This window comes from Neolamprologus multifasciatus, chromosome 1, assembly GCF_963576455.1.
Source record: "Neolamprologus multifasciatus chromosome 1, fNeoMul1.2, whole genome shotgun sequence".
NCBI lineage: Eukaryota > Metazoa > Chordata > Actinopteri > Cichliformes > Cichlidae > Neolamprologus > Neolamprologus multifasciatus.
Window position 1 is genome coordinate 32,503,224 of NC_140439.1, and position 24,128 is coordinate 32,527,351.

The 24,128-nt window shown below is 40.0% G+C and overlaps 1 protein-coding gene across 2 annotated transcripts in view; it reads right to left on the bottom strand.

Moving 5' to 3' along the window:
• LOC146526095 (AT-rich interactive domain-containing protein 3B) overlaps positions 1-24,128 on the bottom strand; it is a 57,568-nt gene that overhangs the window by 19,216 nt on the left and 14,224 nt on the right. For both annotated transcript variants that reach the window (XM_085150278.1, XM_085151070.1), the window contains exons 3-4: positions 10,131-10,205; positions 9,385-9,457 (exon numbers count right to left, since the gene is read on the bottom strand). In XM_085150278.1, the coding sequence (XP_085006404.1) occupies positions 9,385-9,457; positions 10,131-10,205 (148 nt within the window). The remainder of the gene's footprint in view (positions 1-9,384; positions 9,458-10,130; positions 10,206-24,128) is intronic.

Below are 24,128 nucleotides of genomic sequence, written 5' to 3' on the forward strand. Positions count from 1 at the left end.
AAAATAATAAGATTAGGCTATATTAAATTTAGACAAAGGTTAGGTATATATTTAAAGTAACTGATTGATCGCGACATCCTGACAGATGCTTGCTGCCCGTCTCCTATAAATTGTATTAAATGCATTAAATTCTGCTCTGCTTTGTGTTTGACATAAAGTAAGATTATTGACTGACCAATGGTCAGCAGATGTTTATGGATCCACCTACAAGTCCTTCAGGGTGTTTTTACTTATCACAGATCTGGTTAAGTTACTCCACCCAACAGCTTTTAATTGAAACTAAGCAAACATTGTCACAGGAATGCGTTTGAAAACATCTATGTGGTCAGAGAGTTTGTCAGGAGGTTCTTTTAACAATTCTTTACCTTGTTGAAGTGCTTGAATGTTCTCTAACAACTAACGTTTATCATTACAGGCTGTATGTTTCCAGCCAAGCTGCAGGAACTACTAAAACCTGTTGTCTCATGCATCTGTCATGAGACAACATGCAACTCATGCAACTCATGCATGAAATGTATTTACAATTTGTTCTGTGAAAGCTTGACGTTATTAAAATTGTGTGCTGGTGTTTCCTTTTCTGTGACTTATAGCTATGACCGGATTAGAAAAAGAAATCTATGAGCATGGTACAGATACAGGGGCTAACAGCAGAAAACAGCAAGAGTGTTGCAGTGTGTGAGTGTTGGGAGGAAAAATGTTTGTTAACACATGTAGTAAAACTAATGATACAGGCCTGTATTATGAGTTACTCTCACTTGGAAAAAAGATTAGTGAAAGCTGTTTTGTACACATATTTTTAGTCCTCAAAAGCGATTATATAGGTTAAAAATTAGTATGCATGATTGCTATTTACATGTTTGCCAAAACTGCTGGAACTCGTATTCAACAAGAGAATATAGAATCTCATGTTGCCTTTTTATATCCTAATGTCAAACTTTAAAACTAGGTCATATATCAAGGATAACTTCTGCTCTAAATCTCTGCGTAACTTGAAAATCAAGTGAGACTACAGTAACCGAGCAGACTGGCTGAAAACAAAGATCTCTGATCGTCCAGTAAAAAGCGTAAAGAATGTATATGTGACAGCTACAAGAATACAGCTTGTTCTACGCACGAAATGGGGGAGAAGGGGGTGGAGGGGTTTTGCCATTAACCGACGCACCTCCACCCAGCATTCACTGATTAAGCTGCTGAGGTGAGGCTTAAAATTTTCCACCCTTCGAATTCAACTGAAGCCAGGAAGAGTACGACAGCGAGGGGAAGGAGTAATATTTAGACCAAATAAAAAGAACACAGATAAAGCTTAAAAACAACAACTAGAGGAAGGAGGCCTGGAGACAAATAGAGAGAGGGGAAAATGCCATGGTGCAAACAGACACACAACAGCTATTTAGTAAGTACAACAACCCCCCCCCCCCGGGCTTCATAAAAGGACTGTTTTACATGCATTTTTGCACGTTACTTTATGGCTTTAGTTGAGGGCTATAAGTTCTAAGAACTGAAGGCAGTGTGATAGAGAAAACTTGGGTTTCAGGTCTTTCTGCTTTAACCTCCAAATACTCGAACTCTTCCACGGCATATTGGGACCCGATGAAAAACAAAGAATTACCAGATTTTTTTTTTAAACCTGATTTGTGCTTCTAAGAAAAATGAGAGCCACGTATGAGGATATTCATATAAAATTTCGACAGAACAGTAGCAGTATAATGTCCTCTTAAGTGGATATCAGGCCCTTGTAGAGCAAAATGGAATATTTTGGTCTAAATAATCCAAAATGTGATGTTCACATATGTGGACGCCAGGTCCTAGGAGGTTAAAAAAAAGACAAGGGGAAAAAAGCCTTTCTAGAAAAAGAAGGGGTGAGGTAGACAAACAGGACAAACAGGACAGGACTACACAAAAAAACATTTTTTTCTCCTTTAGTTATCTTTAGTTGAAGTAACAAAAGTACTTCAGGTTTAAGAAAGGCCATCTTTTGAATTAAAACAGCATTTCACATGTTATAACTCTGTTGACTACAGATGCCTGGGTCTGACTATTCCACAGTGGACATAAATAAAACTTTTGGCTATGGACACCTGGGTTCTGCAGGATATCCTGACACCAAAATACGCCTGGCCAACACTGGTGACAAGTCACTAGTCAAACTAGTTTTTGCTGGATTAAAGAGTACACATGAGGCAGTGATGACTTTACTGATGCATTGAGGGGCCCCTCTGTCCCATAAAGCAAGCTTTATAACACAGCTAACTGCTTCAATCAATGACCACCCGGATTGACGGATAAAGCCATCAGCTGATGAGCACCATTTGAGGCCGAGCACCACTGATCAATACCGGAGACATCAAATGCTATAAGCCTGGGAGAAAGGGGAATCTGTTCACGCACATATGGGGATTGTTGGGGGTTGTGCACTCATCTTGCAAATTTTACCTCTTGTCAATGCTAATTACTTTTGACTTCTAAGATCCATGAGAGTGGGTCATATGTTTACCTTTCAGGGTCTTAGCTGATGCTAATGCAGAGTAACTGAAAATGAAATCAACATCAGAAAAAAAGCTTTAATTTGCAAGTAACATACATGTACAATAAAACCCTTTTAGTGAATTCACGATAAAGGTTATTTGCTAATTTAGGGCTTAAAACTCTGTAATTTATTTTTTCTTTTGGAGTCAACGATACAAAAGAAAGTAAACCACCAGAAAACTGATGATGACACACTGTATACTGCAACACTAAAGATTTTATTTTAAGCCTAACTGCAAATGATGAAAACTCATCTCACACTCGTATATCACCACTCGTTAAGTAACCACTGCCTTTATGTAATCATGTACCCCAAACAATAAACCACATCAACTAAAGCGCCACTGGCAAAGAGGCAACAGCACTCGTGTGTTTCATGTCCATTTCTTCCCTCAAATCAAGCGTCTCGTTTTCCATTAGGCACTCAGACCTCTGCTGCTGTGTGGCTTATGGAGCAAGGCTGCAAAGCTGCAGTGGAAGTGAGCTCAGGGCTATTGTACGGGTGTAGGGCTCCTCTGGGGGCTGTAATGCATTTCATACCATCCATCACAAGGGTGTGGAGGCCAGGAAACATTGCTTTAAGAGCACACACAGGACACAGATGGAGAAGCAAGACATGCAGATATACAGATAGCAGAGGCTTAGGGAATTTGTCGATCGCAAGAGAATTCTGTGCGCAGAAAGCTTTACGATGGAACCACAAATCCCATTTTGATTGCCTAAAGATTAAATATATTTCATATGAAACAGCACAATGAAGTAAACAAGTTTCCAATTAACACAAATACAAAATTAAAAGCATACATATATTTACAGAAAAGCTTGATTTGGCACCATATTATTAATGTGCTTATGCTAAATCAACTTACACAAATGATTTGTAATTATTGAAATCTCTTACTTTTAACTTTGCGTTTCTTTAACTTAATTTACAATATACACTGCGGCCTACTTCCTTTAAGCAGGAATATACATACTACATTTTAAGTTCCTGTATTGCATACATTGTTTGAGGAACAGATTTCTTACTGTTTCACTTTCGGCCACAGTTTTCTGAATTTCTTTCTTCAAACCGTTACTATTTTATCCAACTTGCATCACAAGTCGTGTTATTTTTTCCGTTCAATAACATCCTCCACCCTATTACTTTCCCATTTCCCATAAGAGCATTCACTTGTAAGTATTTTTCAGTGAGTGCAAAACAAGATGGGTGAATGAACAGAGCAGCCAGCCAGTATTATTTTTACCCTGACCGATGACCTCACTGGGAAGCATGAATCTGTTTGAGGGCCTGCACTTGTCCTCTTGCCTGGTCATATGACCATGGCAATTTAGGGTCTCAAATCCCAGTACAGTACGGTCGTAATTAAAGATGGACAGCACAGTGGCAATCTAGGGCCGTTGAATAGTCTGGCCACAGAACAGAGGAAATAACAGGGGGTGGAAGCAATTGGGGGCTGGGATGAAGAAACACAGAGAGGAAAGGACACAAAGAGTAGCTTTAGTTGGAAAGAAAGAAGCAAAAACAAAAAAAAATTAAAAAGTCACAAGATTTTAATCTAAGCTTCCCACAATAAACCATCCCACACGCAAAACATCAGGAAAACTACTATTTCCTTTTGTTTTGAAGGAAATGGATAACCACTCTAGATGCTTGTGCCCTTAAGGCTGGGCTGTAATTTGGCAGGGGATGGGTGGGGTTTGCCCAAACCAAAGACAATCTCAACCCTCAAATGTATCAGGGCAGTTACCACCAAATCTTTGATGAAAAATGCATGGGAGGATGTGTCCAAAAGGCAGAGTTTCATCTCTTCTTTTGGAAAATGATTAGAAAGCGGTGGTTGGAATCTATGTATCATTTGGGTTTCCACCCTATGCTGAGAGAAGGGCCCCTTTACTACCAGTTCTAATCTTCTTGTACAGTTCCCTCATTATCTTTCAGTCTGATTGGTAACCTCAGTCAGTTTCAGACCACTGGCAAAGGGCTTTGAAAGGGAAATCAAAGAACACTGCGTTCTCCCATACAAGCTGCCTGATGTCTCCTTTAACCTCTCCTCAGTAACCCTGGCACCCCGTCTGCACTCGTCTCTTACTTCCATGTTGGCCACATTCATCCCTCATCCTTTCTTTTGTCTTTTTCACAGACATCAGACATGTGACAGTCACATGTCTGATGTCTATCAGGGTTACCATATCTAAAAGACTCGCCTCCACTTATTTAGAGATCATTAATCATCGTGCGTAGGACAGGAGGCCCCTTAATCCAGCCAGTCCTTCCTTCCCCCGGTCTCACCGAGCGAGCAGGCCACAGTGCGGCCCTCCAACCCTATCCCCCATGGTGTTATCAAGTTTCAGCGGTTGTAACTGTAGCACAATAAACAGAGAGGGGAGGAGAATTCAGTGGGTGCAAAGGAAGAGGACGGGAATGAAAAGAAAGAAAAGAGAGGACATAATGTCATTTCCTCTTTCTATTTTATTGGTGGATTCTGTGTAAAACACGCTTCACAGGCTTTAAAAAACAGCATCTGTTAGGAGAAGATCTGTCATGATTCAGATTATAAATATAATAGGAAAACAAGGTTATTACAAAATTATGAATGAAAACTTTTACATCTACAGCCTTTAACCTGCCAAACCAATTAGCAGGATTCTAGTTCTGCCCCTACACCCCACCACCGCCACCACCACCCGAAAAAAAAATCCTTTTAACTATAACCCAACACTTCATCTGAAATGGACAAATATGCTCACAAAACCTTGGGCTTTGTTGTTAAACCAACCAGGTGCTGCCACTTTCCAGAAGTTGTGGGGTGTTAACTAAAGGAAAACGAGTCCATATCACAGAGCCAGAGAATGTTCCTATTGTGGTGTGGTGTTTGTACAGAGGGGCTGCCTGTTACGAGGGCCAGTGTGAGGCTGACCAGGGGAGTAATATAATGCATACGTGGATCCCCCAGAGCCCATTCATGCTGTAATTGGTGTGGACAGAGCACTCGGTCTCTGGGTTACAGTTGGGGAACTTCCTCTAATGTCCTGCTGGGAGGCCACTGTTCCCACACCACAAATACTTCAAATAAAATCCATCTAAACCTTGGGGGGGAAAAATGCTGTGCTTTGTAAAAGGTAATACAAAGGCATGTTTAACATTTGTTTTTTAGTCAAAAAAAAAATTGTAAAGGAATATGCAAATATTGCTACGTCACTAAATTGCTGACTTGCTCTGTTTTGATCAAAATCCCTTTAGTGCCATTTTTCTGTCTCCTGCAGCAAATTCTGGGAGCTTCAAAGGAACAAACACTGCTTTCCTCGTGCATTTCACCGTGGAGCTACAGCTAAATAAGAACCCTTCATTTCATTCTATAAATCTTCCTCTAGCCCCAACATCAGGACTATAATTTAATCACACAGACAAGTCCTGCTTACCACTTTATTACTATTAACAGAGCTAAATCTGGGATTTTCCTCTAAAATAACTCTAAAGCTGTGATAGCACAGCATGTGGTCCCTCTTAAGCTGAAGCTACACTTCCAATTAAGAGTGTCACACTGAGATGGATCTTGATCTCTGACCACGATGTGTGTGGTTTTCTGGTGAGAGGAGAACGAGTAAAACGCTTCGTGGGGCGGGGCAGCGGTTCTCGACTGGTGACTTCACTGAACAGGAGCCTCTCTCTCTCTCTGGCTCTGTCCATCACAGCTCGTGGCCATTAATCATCTCAAGTGGACAGCACTGACAGGCAGTTGGCTGCATCACTCTCTGAGTTTCTTCCCTTCTTTTTTTTTCTTCATCGAGCAACTGTTGCCTCATTTACTGCCTGCTCCCCCACCTTCTCAAAAGCCCACCTCCTGGTCCAAACCCCCATCCCCAATGACAAAGCGGTCGAGTGTCAAACCAAAACAAACAATCACCCATATGCTTAATCGAAACCTTTGAGGTGGTTAAAAGCATCAAGCCACCGCCAAGCTTTCTTTGCAGCAACTGGGGGTGAGACAGGAAAACCTGTAATGGATGTAATGAACAGTGATGTCACCGTAACTCATCTTGGCTAATATCCTCCACCCGCGCTCTTTCTATGTGAGCAGCCTTGGTGCATTTACATGTACACGTCAGGCCATTAGCTAATGTTTCTACCTGGAGCAAATGACTAATATATACATGAGGGTCTCCAGCTGAATGAGGCTGAGCTCCTTACAAGCAACAAATAGCACAGAGGTCAGTGGTGAAAGCTGGCTGGGTTCAGTAATGGATGTAACAAATATTCCTCTGACCCTACAGTGATCATCTGTGACAAAAAGAGGCGGGGGGGTTGTATGTGTGTCTTCTGTCATGTCTGTGATTCAAAGCCCATCAATGGGTTCCCTTTACACTCAGACTCTATTTAGGACAGCTGGTAAAATTCCTCAAGCATTAACGCACAGACGCGCACACACACACACACAAACACATGTGCCTGTTTTTAAGCAGCAGAGGCAGGAAATGCGAATCCCTCGTAAGTTTTCCTTCCGCTGTTTGCTTCCCTCTCAGGGCTCAGAGGCCCCACGCCAAGGTGGGAAAAGCACTTCACCATTTGTCTCACTCTCGCCAGAGTTTCCACTGGATTTAACTTAACCTCACACTCTGCCTCATTTTTCAGAGTCCACTTGTAATCTCGTTCAATTTAAGAGGTATTTTCCCTTTGCTACGCCCTTCTTAGAAAGTCTCAAATAATGACATTGCATTTAAAGAAAAAAAAAAAAAAACAGGCTTCCTAAGTGCTCTTTAATTACAAAAAATGGACTGCAATAATCTTGACAACATATCTATGAAATGAAATGGAGGGAGGAGCCAATGCACAGAAATTAGAGGGTACCGTGAATAAGAGCTTAGCGAGGCTTGCTCTTCATCTCATTTACTCTTGGCACTGAGTGTAAAAGAAATCCAGCCAAGCAATGCCCTATGATTAAGACTCCGGCTTGAGGGACAGCATAGGTCAGCCAAGTGGCTCCTGACTTAAGGGAGGGGTGAAGACGGCACTCTAGTCTAGCTGAAATTATACCCTCTCTTGTACAATGGTTTCATCCAGTCTCTAATGTCATATCCTGCATCTATATTTAAAGCACTGTGCAGCCATGGATATTTAGATTTCAACTTTGCACTTGTAACTGTAAAATAAAGCTATTCAAATAAATAATACTTTTTAATCTCACAATATTTTTCCTTTGTCTTTTGCAGTATCTTTCTCTTGTAGATGAGCACTCTGGAAATTTAGTGATAACTGCAACAACTAGCACTGACTCTTGGACTCAACATTGATCGCTTGTATTAATGTTGACATGGGAACCTGAAACGCGTAAGCCGATTCCAGTTACACTCACGATGATTCTCTTTGGAAATGTAATTCAGTTAAACAAGTTAAACACCAAAGAGTTACCAGTTACTGTGCTTCGTCCTAATTTACTTTATGGCAGTATAATTCACAAGTTACATGTTAATTTGTTTGTTTTAAATCAGCGTTATTATTCACTCAATGTTTGTGCTGACTCGTTTCAAACTGCATGAAAAATAATGTGACACTGTAATCAGCTAGTTATCTGCTGTCAGGTGGCGATTTAGTCAGCTTGATGGATTTCTCCATCTGACCAGCGTGAGTAAAGGGTCAGGCAGCCACTCCCAGCGTCTGCCACTGGACAGAGATGCTAACAGGGCCATGACAGATCACATCCCTCCCTCTCCTACTCGGCTTAATTCATCACCCACCAAACAAGACCTCTGGGTGGTAAGACCTAACCAGACTCTCAGAAGCTGCTGCTCTCGTGCACCTTAGTGGGTAAACACACATATGCAGGTACATACACATAGGTGTCGATGCACACGGGCCCATTTACCCCCCCCCCCCCCCCCCCCCCAAAAAAAAAAAAAAATGCACAAAGCGATCATCTGTCAGTCCGGCAAAACAAACTATGCATCAAATAAAGTTTCACTCATGTACGGTACCCATCACTGAAGCCTGTAGCAAAACATATTGAAGTGAATCACACACACACGCACACTCACAGATTATCATCACCTATCACAGCCTGCCAAAACATAATGTGAAGTATGCACCACTGTAATAACATTGTGATTCACCTTGGGAGGTATTGCTCAAGCAGTGTAATTTGCTTTGCAATAGGTTTGTCTGATAAAAGCCTAAGTGCATTAGCAGCCCTGGTCAGACAGGTCTCATAAGCAGTGTCAAAGCAGCACAAAGTCAGCTGATCCTTGAAGCCTGCTGGCCAACTAAGCTAGGCCACTGCCAGATCCACTTGACTGTGATGCTACAGAAACACAGGATCAGCTGAGGCAGATCTTACCTGCTGATACCTTAAGGCCTTTATGCTTGAGAGGGGAATTAATGAAGTATTTCTCAGCCAGTGTGTGAGTTGTTTAGTGGCAAAACATGTTTCACTGGCATCAGACACGGAGTTACATTCTGTATGTACTTTCATCCTCGTTGATTTTGTACGGCTTCTAGCAATTGTATGAAGAAGTAATCTATTTGTGCTGCAGGTGTGACATTGCTCAATCAACACTGAAATTCCTGGTGCTCCCTAAAAAAGAAATTAACTTTAGTGACACATCTGTGGCAATTCCAATAGAGTCACACTGAAAGTTTAAGTTTAAAGCACCCCACATGTTTTGAGAGTAGGAATGCAACAATATAATAATTTCCATCTCAGAAAATATTATAACTTTGCAGTATAATGATGATAACTTATAGTCTTTCTTAAAGTCTAAAAGTTATCTAGGTCCCAAATAAACCTCCAATTCAATGCTCCATCCAGTACATGCCAAGCCACAGGATCTGATATTAGTAAAATAATATTTTTGTGTGCTTACCTCTTTTTTGCATGAAGGCAAAGAGATCATCCAAAAACTCTTTTCTTTTGGGGTCATTATCAAGTTCATACAGCTGTAAAGAAAAATAGAAAGTTATTAGGGTACTGTTTGCTAAAAGTAAAGCTGTGTGGCTGCTCAGCCACAACGTCTACTCAATTCAATTTTATATATAGCACCAAATCACAACAACAGTCGCCTCAAAGTGCTTAAGTATACAGTTTATTGTCCAGTGCTTAATCCTGAATGTCTGTATTTTTCTCTACTGCTCTTTTTAATGTTAGACTATATGATGATAGTTCGTAATAGCATTGCAAAACGTTGTAATTGCACCATTGTTATGACTCATATACTCTATACATAATGTTTGTCTGGGAGACATTTGTTCTTTTTTCTCCCTGAAATGTTCTTTTTAGAACAGATGCTTTCATCTCACTTAACCACAAAACATACATGTCAGCAGCTAACTGTTATCTCTGAGATGTGCACAGATGAATCTTTCAGGCTTCGACACTCTTAGTTCTTTGAAGCTGGCTTAGAGTTTCAGGAACACGTAGATCCTGCATTTTTATAGTTCTGCAATTGTATAATACTTCAAAAGGTTGACCTATATACATGTCCCACATGTGCTACTGAAGTGAGAATGTATGTTACCATGTAACTGTCATAAAGGGCTCCTTTTGCTACTTTTGTAACAAAACTTTTGGGATTTTATTTGTTGTTTTTTTTTCCTTGATTTTGTTTTTCACCTTAGCAAAGTCTCTGGAGGCCTCTCCTCTTCCTCTGCTGCTGTCAGCCTCATCTGCCCATCCTGCACTGCCATTCTGCAACAAATGAGAGTAAATACAGATGAGGTCAGTAAAAAAAACGAAACAAACAAATAAGCAGGTTTACACACATCAGCTCTGGATAACTTTAAGTAATTCAAGTTTTGACACAAAACAGGAGACAGTCTGCTTCACATGCATTCTAACTGCTGAAATATACAAATTGCTGAAAATACTACTGAAAATGCTCCATTTGGGTGAGTTGGGAAGTTGGCTGCGTAGAGCAAACTTAGAAATTAGCTGCACTAATTTCAGGTGGGCAGAATTATGTAATGTCTGATTTGACAATCCCAAACGCACACATTTTTAAATGCATCTCCACTGGGAAATTTCGACAAAACGTTAAGGCTCCAGTCTGTGGGTGCTGAATCGGCTGCGGAGACGACCGTCTCTGTGTTGGACTCAAACCCTTGCCAAGGAGTCCATAACATAAAGAACTTTGCCGTAAAAGTGAATGCTTCCCATTGAACCCACATTCTTCCAGTTTAACATTTGTTTAATCAAGCAAAAACATATACTGCAACACTAATGTATATACAAATGTATTATTTTTAGAAAGCTGACTCATTTCCATGAAAAAAAAATGTATTCATCTGTTGTTACACCAAACATTTATTAAGTTAAGCCTGAATTCCCTTCAAATAGTTTGCAACAAGCTTTAAAAGTGGCGCATTCGCTAAGCTAGATAGGACAAAGTACAATCTGCAATACACACTTATCAAAACAAATATATACTCAAAGACTAAGGGTGCATAGTCCAGGGGTTGAAGTAGTAACCTCTGGAGTTATGGTACCTCTGAGCTCCTAAATCCCCCCTCCCCCTTCATCCTCAAACATCTCCATTTGACCTAAACCATCTGCATCTGGGCCTGCCCTGCCCCCAACAATGTCTTCCGACCCAGCTGGATACAAGGGCCCCCCATCCTTCAATCTTAACGCAGCTGTGACGGGTGGCCAAGTTCATGGAGTGTAGATGGCAGTCGGGAGGGGCCAGAGAAGGGTGGGCTGGTCAGCAGCCTTGGCGCCCACACATACACACACACACACACACAAAAGCTGATCAAGGCTATGTGTATGTTTGTGAGTGCAGGAAGGGGGGGGCCAATGGCCCCACAAGACGGGAAGGAAGGAAAATAAGGGCAGAAAGGGGTGCACGGTATGTGCCGACCAGGAATGTCTCCTAAAGACAAAACCTATAAAAGCATCAGGAATCAAAACAAGATCCGTTTGGAGGGGGACGTTAATAGCTGCAGCCTGGAGTCTAGTTTCAACCGGGAGCCCATTGGTCAGTGGCAATTACAGGGCCTGAAACAAGAGCCAGGGGGGCAAAGGTTGTCAAGGCCCCTGAGAGCAAGTCATTTTCACCCTCTCACTCTCAGTATGTGTAACGGTTGTCAACAATTGCTCCCTATACAAATACCATCAGCCATCAAGTTGAAAACCTACTGCAAATGGTGGGTTTCAAGGCAAAAGCATGAAGACAAAATGAGACATCTGCTATTTAGAAAGGCAAACATGGTCTGCACCACACCACAAGCACAAACGATCCAATGCTGTTATTTCTAACAGAGGCAATGAGGACATGTGATAAAATGTTGTCTTTTCCTTGAGCAACCATAAAAGGGTTTGTTCGAAAATGTTTCCCCTGTGTAAAAAACTTATAGTTCTAAAGTTCAGTGTTCAAAACTTGAAGAAAAAAAAAAAAATCAACACTACGTTATCCTAATGGACTTCACAGACTGTGAAGTGTTGTATTGAAAATGTGTGCACAACAAAACCTTTTTCATCATCAAAAACAGCTTCCTATATTATATAATCTCTTATATGTGATCCAGATTAAGGTACATCTGAAGGGCCTATAGACCTTTGCTCACAATTGACCACGTCTGTTAAACTTTAACCATTATAAATGATTATAAGTGAAGATAATTCACATTGCAGACATATGTAGTCCTACATAGTTAGGAAAAAAAAATGCTGGCAGCACCTTTTATACAAACAGGATGTTCCCCATTCTGTGACCCAGAGTTCAATATTTCAAGATCAAGATGGCTACGTTTCTGCACTGAGAGGACACAGAGTAAAACTTATGCTTCTTTATTGATTCATCGTCCAAAAATTCTTACTATTTAACAGGTGCTCTTGTTCAAAGTAAAGTATTTTGGGACTTGCAACATTACAATTAGCTCCCAGTTCAGCAGTGTTAGATGTTAAAACAAAAGAAGCAGACTGTAGCGTCTGGGTTGCAGGCACGCATACAAACATCACACTTCCCTGAGTGACACTTGTGTCATGGGAGTGCAGGGGTCAAGGTGTTCCTGATGTTAGCCTGGAACAAAGGTCTAATGTGACAGAACACCAGTGTCCAGTCAATGAAAGGCTTACTGCTATATCCTCACTTGTGAGTACATCTAGTCCCACATCTAAAAGACGAATATAAAAATATTAAAGAAAATGCTTTCTACAGTTGACATACTTTTCCTAATCTTTCAGACAATACAACCAGATCTTCTATTACTTTGTCTAATTATCTATTCCTCGTTCAGTTAAAGGAGTAACATCTAATATCTAAGAATTTACTAAAAATGTATTTGCAGACCAGTGGTTATTAACATTTCATTCCCACCTAGTTGCCCACACATATACCTTCTCTATGCCTTAGGCCTATTATTCTCACCGCATTGTTCATGTTGCGTGCAAACAGTGACAACAGTGTCGCTTTGTACCATTTATACCAGTGCTGAGGGTGTCAGTACTCTCTGCAGTGTTCTCCTGAATAACCATTGTCAGCAAAAACAAAAGCTCCACATCAAAACCTCCACAACAAGAGGTACAGGAGGAGAAGACGTCAAAACCAGAAACAACGAAACAGATTTTTTTCCAGAAAGTCTCATCTTTTCATATCTCCCTCCGTACAACAGTATTAATTTCATGGATCAATAATTTTCTGCATATTTTCATCTAATACCTTTTTTTCCTGACGAAAGCGAGACGATAACTAAATAAAAACTAATGCAAGAGGATGATAAATCCGATGAAATGTACTGGCATTTTCATCAGCAAATAAAAACAAGATGAAAATGCGATTCAATGATCCAATCAGATTTAATTAAGTTGTGTAAAACGGCAGGAGGAGTTTAGAGGTGATCCAATCAGAAGTAATCTCCTTGTGCAGTAAGGTTAGATGCGCACATTTGAGCTGCTGCCGCAAAGACATGTAGTGAGGGGGGGAGCTCGCATGCTCTCAACCAGAAAACGTGACAAAATGTCAAGAATGTCAAGATTTGGGAGGAAGAGAAGAGTAGACACATGGACACATTCAACATTTGATGTCAAGGAAAATAAGACGCTTTGTAAAACGCGTGGAACAACTCTCAAACTTTTACACTTGACTTTAGTGAGCTGAATCAACTTTGGATTTAGTATGTGATAATCTTATGATAATTAGGCTTAAATCTGACTAAATATCAGAATAAATGCCTAAATTATGACTAAAACAAAATGGCATTTTAGTCAAAAGACTATGACTGAAACTAAAACAAAATTTACTGTCAAAATGAAAACCGCTACACAATCTATGAATCTCTGAGCTTCTGTACTGAAATATCATTAAAATGGCAGCAAAACTAGTCACAGCTTAAGCAAGGTTTCAAAAACTGAGACACGTACGAGCGGCCAAAAACACACCAAAGTACAGCTTATGCCAGTTGATGTAAATTTAACTTTTTGTGGTGTTGTTTGTGAGGCTGAGAACAACGCGCATAAAGGGTCCATTACAGTTTCACTGTTGTAAACAAAGGTGAAAGATGAGAAGAAATTTAATAATGTGACTACTTTAAAGTTTATATGTTTTTTTTTATTTTAAAAACACACAATACAACCACACATTTAAAACCGACACAAACACACACATTCGACTACTGCAACTGTGGAGTGCTTTCCTGCTCTAAACCACGACCGTCAGTTTTCCTCTTCAGCTGCAATAAAGGAAAAGTAGAGTGGCTGATGTGATAAAGAGCAGATGGTGGCCAAGATAAAAACAGTTAACTGCAAACTAACATGTGATGAAACAGACAACAACTTTAAAAGGTATTATCAGTTACTTCAACTAGACATCTTAACCAAAGCCACAACAACTAACTGCCTTCCTGCTAAAACGAAATGTCTGCACCACTTTGCTGGATCAGTGTTGATGTTTTTACAATACTTTTTTGGTCTTTAAACCAACAACTTCAAAGTAGAGGCAAAATAAGACATCGGTTTTTGGCTGACGGATAACCATTTCCACATATATTGTCCAATATGTCTGGATATTAATATTTTTTTCCATTTTGTCACCAGATTATATTACAGAAGATAAGCACTGATGATATTATAAACTGTCTTCTCACATAATGTATCCATCAGAGTAGCTTTGACTAATCTACAGTAGGGATGAATGAAGTGAAAACTGAATGAAGGAAACTACTCTTAACTAGGGATGAACGTGGCATGCTGAACAGAAGCCTAAATGTTGCTTCCCTCACTAGTTTTCAACAGAAATACATGATTTTAAGTAGCCATTTCTTTCTATCTGAGCCAGGAAGCTGTAAACAAGCAAGGTGGAAAGTAAGACAGTTCACAGCCATAGAAACAGCATAGCTCTTCAGCACTTTGAAAATGAACAGTTGTACCCAGCATCAGAGTCAGCAAGCATACAAGCAAGAAAAAGAAAAAGAAAATAGTAAGGAAAAGAAAGCTACTTCTTGAAGAATGTGATTAATGGTTTGAAATGATTGGAATGATTAACACTATTAAATTAGTCATTTGAAATACTCTTAACTCTCAGTGATGCCTGCAGCACACAAACGTACATAATGACACTCCCCTGTTTTCATGTTAGGTTCCTAATTATTTAAACACTATTGGAAAATCTATTAAAATGTGACATAACAAAAAATGGAAAATAGTGTCACACTATCTTTTTGTATGTGGTAAAAAAAATAAAATCAATAGCTGGATATTTTACTCCCTAAAAATGAGTGCCGAGCTCAGGCTCTACTATGACAGATTCCCTATAATTAAGTCTTAGAGCTGTCACTTGTAAGAATGTGAATACGTTCAGATGGCTCTATAGAAGACCCTCTGCTTCTTCAGCTGGGTCAAAAAAAGCACAGTAATTGTAAGATGGAAGCCATTAACCCTGAATAGACATGTTGGCTCTTGAATCGAGACCTTGGTCAGCTGAGGAATGTTAACACTATGTTGTTGTTGTTTTAAATGCTAGAGTGGATAGTGAATTGTTGGAACCACTCCTTATGATAAGTCGATTCATACCCTACATCACTTTCAGTGCCCCACCCAGAAAGCAGTTCTTAAAGAAAGCGATTCCCACACCCTGCTTATATTTATGGCAGTCATATACAAGGCCTGGCTTGTCTGATATAATTTGTAATTGCTTCAATGAACTGCTGGAAGCATGTGTCTTTACATTAGCACCTATACTTCAAGTAACTTTTTTAATGCAGTATAGATTCTAGACAGTTTTTACATTTTGAACTTATGGCCGGAGTATATTTATGTGAGCTAATATTTCACTTAGGGTCAAATGATATTATATATCTTTTCCACATATGGCACGTGTATGTGTGTGTCTATGCATTTGTACTACTTACACATGCGGATGTCTATACATGTGTGTGTGCGTTGGGTGGAGGATAAACAGGAGCCTTCGTATGTTTAAACAACATGTGTTCTCTCCCTGTTTCTCTCATGCTCTTAGCAGGTTTACTGGACAGGCTGTGGGTGGCCTAATCACATTACGGCCATACGTGACTGACTGGCACAGCGCCAAATCAGGGATAAGAATAAGGTAGATGACCATTAGTGTGCAGGAGTTTGTCAACCCACAGGGGGATGAAGGAAAATCTGTGCACACGTTGACATACAGATCACACCTCTGTGCCTGGACAAGTTCTCCCCATAGAAATCGTTTCTAAATGGGGGCCAAAGCTTCCCGGAGATGATGAACATTTTCATAGATTGACTTTAAAGACTTTGTAGCGCACAGGTGAATAAAAACCAGGCTCCACTATAAAGCTAATATTTAATTAGTCAATTAAATCATCTCAGTAAAAAGAAAGAAGAAAGAAAAAGGTAGGTACCGACAGAGAGTGTTAATCTTCTGGTCCTTGAGTAAAACATGCAATTTTGGCAAAAAATAAAATAAAAATGCAGACAAATGCATTGTGCATTTGTGCAACATTACTGCCACACATGTCTTTAACAACCTTTAACAAGCCAACATTCTTTGAATCACCCTGCACTGGACAAACAACATAGCACGCACTCGTACTTGAATGTTGATGAATAGCTTGGAGGTAATTCTACTCAGCCATTATAGAAAGATGTCTGAGGAAGAGCCACCATTTTAGTGAGGCCAGGCATGCCGGAACAAGAAGGGTTAATGGCTGCTGCTTGGGGAGAGGGGGATGGATGGCATTGATTGCTCAGGATGTTGACAGCACTTCTCCAATTTGATAGTGGTGCTGTTATTAGATGAAGAGGCTTGCTCTTAATAAAAGCATCATGTGATTTGCCTTCACTCCTGATGAAGGCAGATGGGGGAGACTCAAATACCAACCACTCAGCTTAGAAAATAATCACTTTTCAACTAGTTGGGAATTGTTTTAAGATATTAAAAGCAGCTGGGAGGAAAAATAGACTAAGAAAACTTCCACATTTGTTTTTTAAAACAGATTAGCATCCATTTGAATAGTCTGTAAGCAGTACTGCACCTGTGGGAAGTAGGTCGTTTTCATACTATAGATAACAGGTTGATGACTGTTGGGATGGGAGTAAAAGCAAGCTCATCTAAAGCATGGAGTACAAAATAGTTGTTGTTCTGCAGACTGCAAGAGTGACCCTGTAGACTAAACAAAGGCTAATGACAAGAGGCGCATGTCTGTGCCATATTAGAACCCTGTTAGCCCTGAGACATACCCATAACCCCCGTCTTCCTTATCCACGCACCGTTACAGCCCTGTGTCGCACCCTACACAGCTGAACATTGCAAACCAAGTCCCCTGGGCCACAGCCATTGAACAGGCAGTCCAAATCAATAGCCCTGGATGTGCAAACACAGGGAAGTCCCCAGCCCCCTCCGGACGCAATCTCACAGCATAAGTCAATACTCATCATCCTCAGTCATCTACCGCCAAGCCAGAGAGACTGAGACGAGGGCAAGATCACAGCTCCCAGAGTTAACCTTCCTCTGCACCTTCAGCAACACAACCTTACTTTAAGTAACACGGCACAGGTTTTCAAAGAGGACCCTCATCAAATTGCCGTTTTCTAAAATAAACAATGTAAGGCAGCCACACCTAACCTCAATGAAAACAAAATACATGCTCATACAAGCAAAATCCCTATAGCAACCGCAGGCACTAAATGAAGGGCAACAGAAAGTTCAGTGCTGTTAGTGCGAGCTCTGCCAGAACAGATAGGAGGGAGGTTGGCTTTAAATTCACCAACATTCCTGTACACCAGAAACAGGATCTCACAATAACAGGAGAGCCCCACTCATCCCACAGGTACTCTTAACATCTCATTCCTGGACTAATCTTTTTTAGCCAAATTGCTGCCTGTCAAAACAGTTCAGCAAAGAAAATCTTTTAAACAGACACGGCAGCAGTAATTTAATCACAATCAAGGCCTCCAGCACATATCTGGATTGCGGCCAACAATAGTGATAAATGGGAAGTACCCACAAAAGAGGCTACAGGCCTGCTTTGTTGTTAGACCAGATTTTTTGGATAGTTGACTGAGATGGCCAGTAATATTATTCATTGTCTGCTATTAAAAAGCTGGGAACAATGCAACGTGCAGATCTGAAATAAAGAAATACAAGCATGTGCTTATATTTCTGTAATAAACTGGACATGAGATTAAAGAAGATTACATTAACAGTTGTTTATTTTCTCCCAAATAAGATGACAATTGCTGATGTCTATTTGTAGCATCGCAACAGTTTTGTTTTGCACAGTGTCCCAAAGAAAATAGTCACGAAGAGCTTTAAATTTATTTTTGAAAGATTTATGTATTTATTCTATCTGTGTCAAAAAGCAAAAAAGGCAAACAAACTAAAAAAAAAGTAGAAATTGTGCCACATTTCCCACAAAACACATACAGATACACACAAATAGCTATATATCTTTATGTTTATCGGTGCATCCCTAGTTTTCTACATTTACTAGAGAATAAAAGCCTAGCCATTTATTAGCCCATCTGCCAATTTGCCTTCATGATCTCAAAGAAAGTGAATGTGCTTCCTCTCAGCATGGCAGTAATAACGAACAATGTGGGGGGGCAGACATCTCTAATCCTAATCAAATAATTGGGGTCTTGATCCCTCTGTAGGACTCCAGGAATCATTTATAGGGGCACTGTCTATCAGGAGGGGGTGGAGGGCGAGCGGTGGGTGCATGGGAAGTTGAGCTGAGTGGATGGCGTCCTTTATCTCCTAATTACTGAAAAGAATCTCATGGTGAGCTGGTCATACACCACCGCCAACAAAGGGCTAATCGTGATCCCATGTGCGACAAGATGTAAGTAAATCTCACTGCCACTCGGGAACATATGGTAAAATTCTTGCTTACGGCCAGATCCACTCCTGACTCTGTGCTCTCATTAAGAATTATTATGGAGCATAAAAAAGGTCACAAATCACAAGAGAGCAGACCGGCAGCAGAGAACAGGACCTAGGGGCGTGCCTGCCTCTGAGTGTCCAGTCATGTTTGAGAGATTTCTGGCTTTTAAGGGAACAGACAAAGTGGCGGGGACAAGGGGCTAAACGTCCAGGGGCAGAACGTGTTGCTACCTGCCCTGGCCTCAGCGGTGCTGCACCTTTGAATAAGCCACTGAAAAACAGGCCTTCAGGCAAGACCACCCCTCCCTCCATTAATCACTCCAATTACAAAGCTGAAAAAGAGAAACAGAAAAAAAGAAAGGTGTGGGGGGTGAAAGGTAATGGATAGAAAGACAGAGATAGACAGGTAGTCAGGCACACAGATGGGAAAAACAAACTTCCAGATGGATCAACGCTTTTGTACAATTTTAAAGCCAGAGAGTGTGAGAAAGTGGCTGCACTCGAACCAAAAAAATAGACACCAGGAGAGAGGTGAATCTCCCTATTTAGTCCTTGGGTAAACATGTCTGTTGGTGACCAGCAGGTCTGGTTTGCCAAATAAACTGCATTTGTTCAGCTCCAGCCCTTTCACCAAGACACCACATTCCACAGGCAGAGGCCCCATCCCCCATCACATAGCTGGCCCCTCTCTCTGCCTCACACAAATGCAACGTTTGTAGGGTGGTGTGGCCAGAAGTTCACACTCATTGGTTCAAAGACCCTTTCACAGGCAAACATTTTAGTCAATCACATACAGTACTTCATACTTTAACGCCCTACCATAGTGTTTATAATTAAAACTTAACTTTAAGGTAAAACATTGGCCCCTTGGTACCTAATAGTTGGTGCCTATCCCCTTTGCTTCATCTATCATACTTGATAGATATTAGATTATATGACAATGACACAAGAGTATGAAGATTCTTGAAGAGCTTGAAAGCTAATGGCTGAATAATAAATGTATATTTCAACTCCACGTGTGACTGGTGAATCTTTAAGCAAGAAACCATAGCACTGCATTGAGGCTAAAGGAGCTATTAGCTACTACTTCTAGGTTAAAAGCTTTGGTTAAAAATACCTTGCATATCTCACATCTTTCAAAGAGCAAGCATCCACTTCACTCCCACGTTAATGGCAGCTGGAGACATCACACACACCTGATAGGCCTTTATAGACATTTTCATTATACTGACAGTGGCAGGAACTTGATACATTCACAATCAAGTAAAAAACCTTCACGTCAAATTTAATTACATGTGAAATGACAAAGGTCGCAATGCCTGCAGTCAGATGGGTAAATTACTTCTTTGTCAGGCTTATAACAGTGGGGCAGATACGGGCTGGGGGTAGGCGCTCTATCTGAGACGCTAATGTTATGACTGCCTCTCTGAATTTGCACTATCAAATGTTAAAACCATAAGCACAATTCACAGCTTTCCGTAGAGTCTAATCGATGGGATGTGATCGCTCTCTTCCGAACCAAAGGGATCTGTTTCCTCTCAGCTAGCGTTAAGTGTGCAGGGGCATTCCACCGCTGACAGGCCAGCACCCCCTGGGGATCCGGGCCGAGATGTTGCAATCGTCACGCATCTGGAGCTCATCTCCACAGCCCGACAATATGCTACATCTTTACTGGGTGCAGAGAATAGCTGAAACGATCAAAACCTTGAAACGAACAAACACTAAAACTCACAGTAACTGTGGAAACTACCAAACCAAAAGTAAAAAAAATCAAAGTGTCTGTTGACAGTTTAATAATGAGAAAGCTATTTTTGTAACAAAACATACTCTTCCAGAAATGCCATATCGTGGTTGTTCATTGGAATCAATTGTGCTTTGCAGAATACTGCAAATACCTATAGAATAATGTTGTTCACACTTCTTGATCAACCAGATTCTTACTTGTCATTACTCAGTCACCAGTTATACATTAAGATATACTGGAAATGGCTTGAACTTATAACCATAATGGTTCTACAAAGCACTTGAAAATATTTCTTATTCAACAAATCACATGAAGACACACCCAAAGCAGACGAGCATCTATGTAAGCCATTGGCAGGCCATCGGGATCAAACAGCTTAACTTGCATTTAGCCACACCTGCTTCCACATACATTTAGCATATGCATTGATGAGCTATAACATTAAGACAACTGTCAATGTCAAGTTAATAATCAGTTCTTGAAGTTGATGGTTTGACCCTAAGCGCATGGATCTCAGGGTGGCAATGGACTGACAACCAGTTAGAGCATCTCCAAAAAGACAGATGTTGTTACCTGTCTGCAATAATTAGCAGCTACCAAAAGTGGCAAGTAAATGAATGACAACAACTGATTCCATCATCAGCACACTAGGCCTCTTGAAACATGGAGTGAAATGGGTGGTCTTTGTGGCCCACTCCCACAGAAGATCACATGGATGAAAACCTTAATACTAGCGATGAGCTTCAAAACACTGTAAAAAAAAAAAAAAAAAAAAAAAAAAGAAGCTTGCATCGCAATCTCCTGTCCACCACTTAAAAGTACCCACAATAGACATGTTGGCATTAGAACTGGATAATGGAGTAATGGTAGACATACACCGCTTGAACATGAACATGTTATTCTCTAACCGCACTGGCTGCTTTGAGAAGGATAATGCACCCATTCACATTTGTGTTCAGGAATGGACTGAGGAACATCACAAAGAGGTGTTGACTTGGTGTCTTGATCTCTTGAAAAAACAAGTTCAATCCAAGGAGGCTCCAATTCCCAACTTAGGACTAAAAGGATCTCTGACTGTCATCATGTCTGATACCAAAGGACACCTCTAGACATAGAGTCTGTACCTTCACAGGTCAGAGCAGTTTTGGCAGCATGAGGGGACCTACATAATTTTGTTGTTGTTGTTTGTTTGTTTTTAGTTGTACCAGAATATATAGAGCAATGAAAAAGTATTTGCTACCTTCCTGATTTATTTTCTTTTAGTATTTTGCACATTTGTTACACTTGCATGTTTCTAATCATTAAAGACATTTTTAATACTAGATACAGATAACCTGAAAAAAAGCTGTTTTATTTGATAATTTCATTTATTAAGGCCATGTGTGAAAAAAATACACCTAGAACTAATCTTCCCTAACACAGTAATTGGTGCCGTCCATGACAGCCAACATCGCAATCAAGCAACTGCAATAATTTGCAGTGTGTTTTTCACATCACTGTGGAGGAGTTTTAGCCAATTCTTGTTTGCAGAATTGTTTTAATTAATCCATATTAGAAGATTTTCGAGCATGAACAACCTATTTGAGATTGGGACAAAGCATCTTAATCTCATGTGAGCCTGGACTTTGACTAGGTCACTCGAAAAGCTTAATTTTAGCCATTCAGGGGTGAGCTTGCTAGTGTGCTTCGGATCACTGTCCTACTACATAATGTGTATCATCTCTGTCTAATATTACAATTTTTTATGATCTGAAACATTTCAATTCGACAAATATGCTAAAGACTAAGAAATAAGGAAAGGGCCAAATACTTTTTCACAGTACTGTACATATCTTACAAAACTGAGTTTAGAAAAGGTCCTGTGCAAGTTCATTTTTTTTCTGCACAGGCTGGTATAAAAGGAAATTACATTTGGCATGCAAGTATTGTGCTTAGTCTATCTAAATATTTAAATCTGAGACATATCTCAATATGAGGAATCCGATTAGATACTTTAAACTACTCGGTGCTGAAGCTTAGTTTGTTCATAAATAGGATTAACTGAGTGCAGTGTATATGTGGTAAAATGAGATAAAATATAATGAATTCCACGGGGGAATTGAGTTTTATAGCAGCAGGGAGTATGATATAGATAACACGGCAAACAAACTGTGCTCACTGTTAATAGAACATTAGTAAAGGCACATGGAGTACAACAGCACAATGTACAGACCTTTATTATTTCCAAAAATAGATTTAAAAGGAAGCAAATGTTTGAACAACAAGATTAGCATTTATCCAATCCACTAAAATTTAATGCCACTATTGTTTCTATCATGCACAAAAGAGAACTTACAGACCACACAAGTAACCCAGAGTGGTGTAGAGCTTGACATGCCGAATTTTTTATTTGCTTTTTATACTAAAAATAGATGTCAATGTATTTAGGCAAACGTGCAAATAGAGAGTTTACACAGCTTAAAAACTGTGTTTTGTAAACTATGCATTTCCCCTCCCACTGCCTTCTGCAGGACCACCTGCCCACACCAAGGTAGGAAATCTATAGATGAAGAACTGAAACCTTGCTCTACATTTAGACAGCAGCAGCTTCATCTCTCAAATGGATGGGGAGTAATGATAATCGCCTTGAGGCAACTGTTCTTGTGATCTGGCATGATACAAACAAAACCGAATTGAACTTAAATAATATATAAATATTTAAATATGCATTATTATATTTATACCTAAAGATGACTAATATTGACAGATTTAAAAACAGAAACCCCCCACCTCCTCACAGCTTCAACCTCAACACCAAAAGCTCGAGACACTTTGGAAAATATTTGGTCACTTACTACAGTGGTGTTCAGCTTAAAGTATACATAACTGCAGATTAAATACAGCTTGAAAGACATAATAATAAATAAATAAAAAACAGTGCAGTTTTTATATTGAAATCAATTAACATTTTGCCAGTGCCTCAAATATATGAAAAAGAAAAGCATGCTAAACTTTCACAAACATCATTGTTGCACTTTCATTTTCTATCTATGCGCACCCACTTGAAGTAAGCATTCACAAAAGCTTATTTCCAAATTCTAGATGAGAAACTTAAATTACTGTCTCCAAATATTACATTTCACTTTATATTTTAATCCTTTTGGAATTTATGAACGTCTGCCTCCACACATCCTTATTACTTACTGAAACCACAGGGCCTCTTTAGGTTTTCTAATCACATTTATTTAGGGCAGGAAAATCCTGAGTTGTCTTTGTTTGACCAGATGGCTGGCTAATTAGGCTGGCTCCACTGGGGGTTGGGGGGACTCCCAAATCTGTGACAAACATTATTGAAAAAAGTCCCATGTTTATGCTTATCGTTTTTAGAAGAAGAGCTTCTTCGGAAAAGATCAATGCCTGGGCACTGGCGGCAGTATACATTATATTTTGACTAATAATTGAACTCAACAGAAAATCTCCATACATTACAGGCTGAAAAGAAACTGAACGATGGAGGTGTAGTTTTCTTGCGTTTCTTAAAGCCATTACACTTATTTCTTATAATAATGTA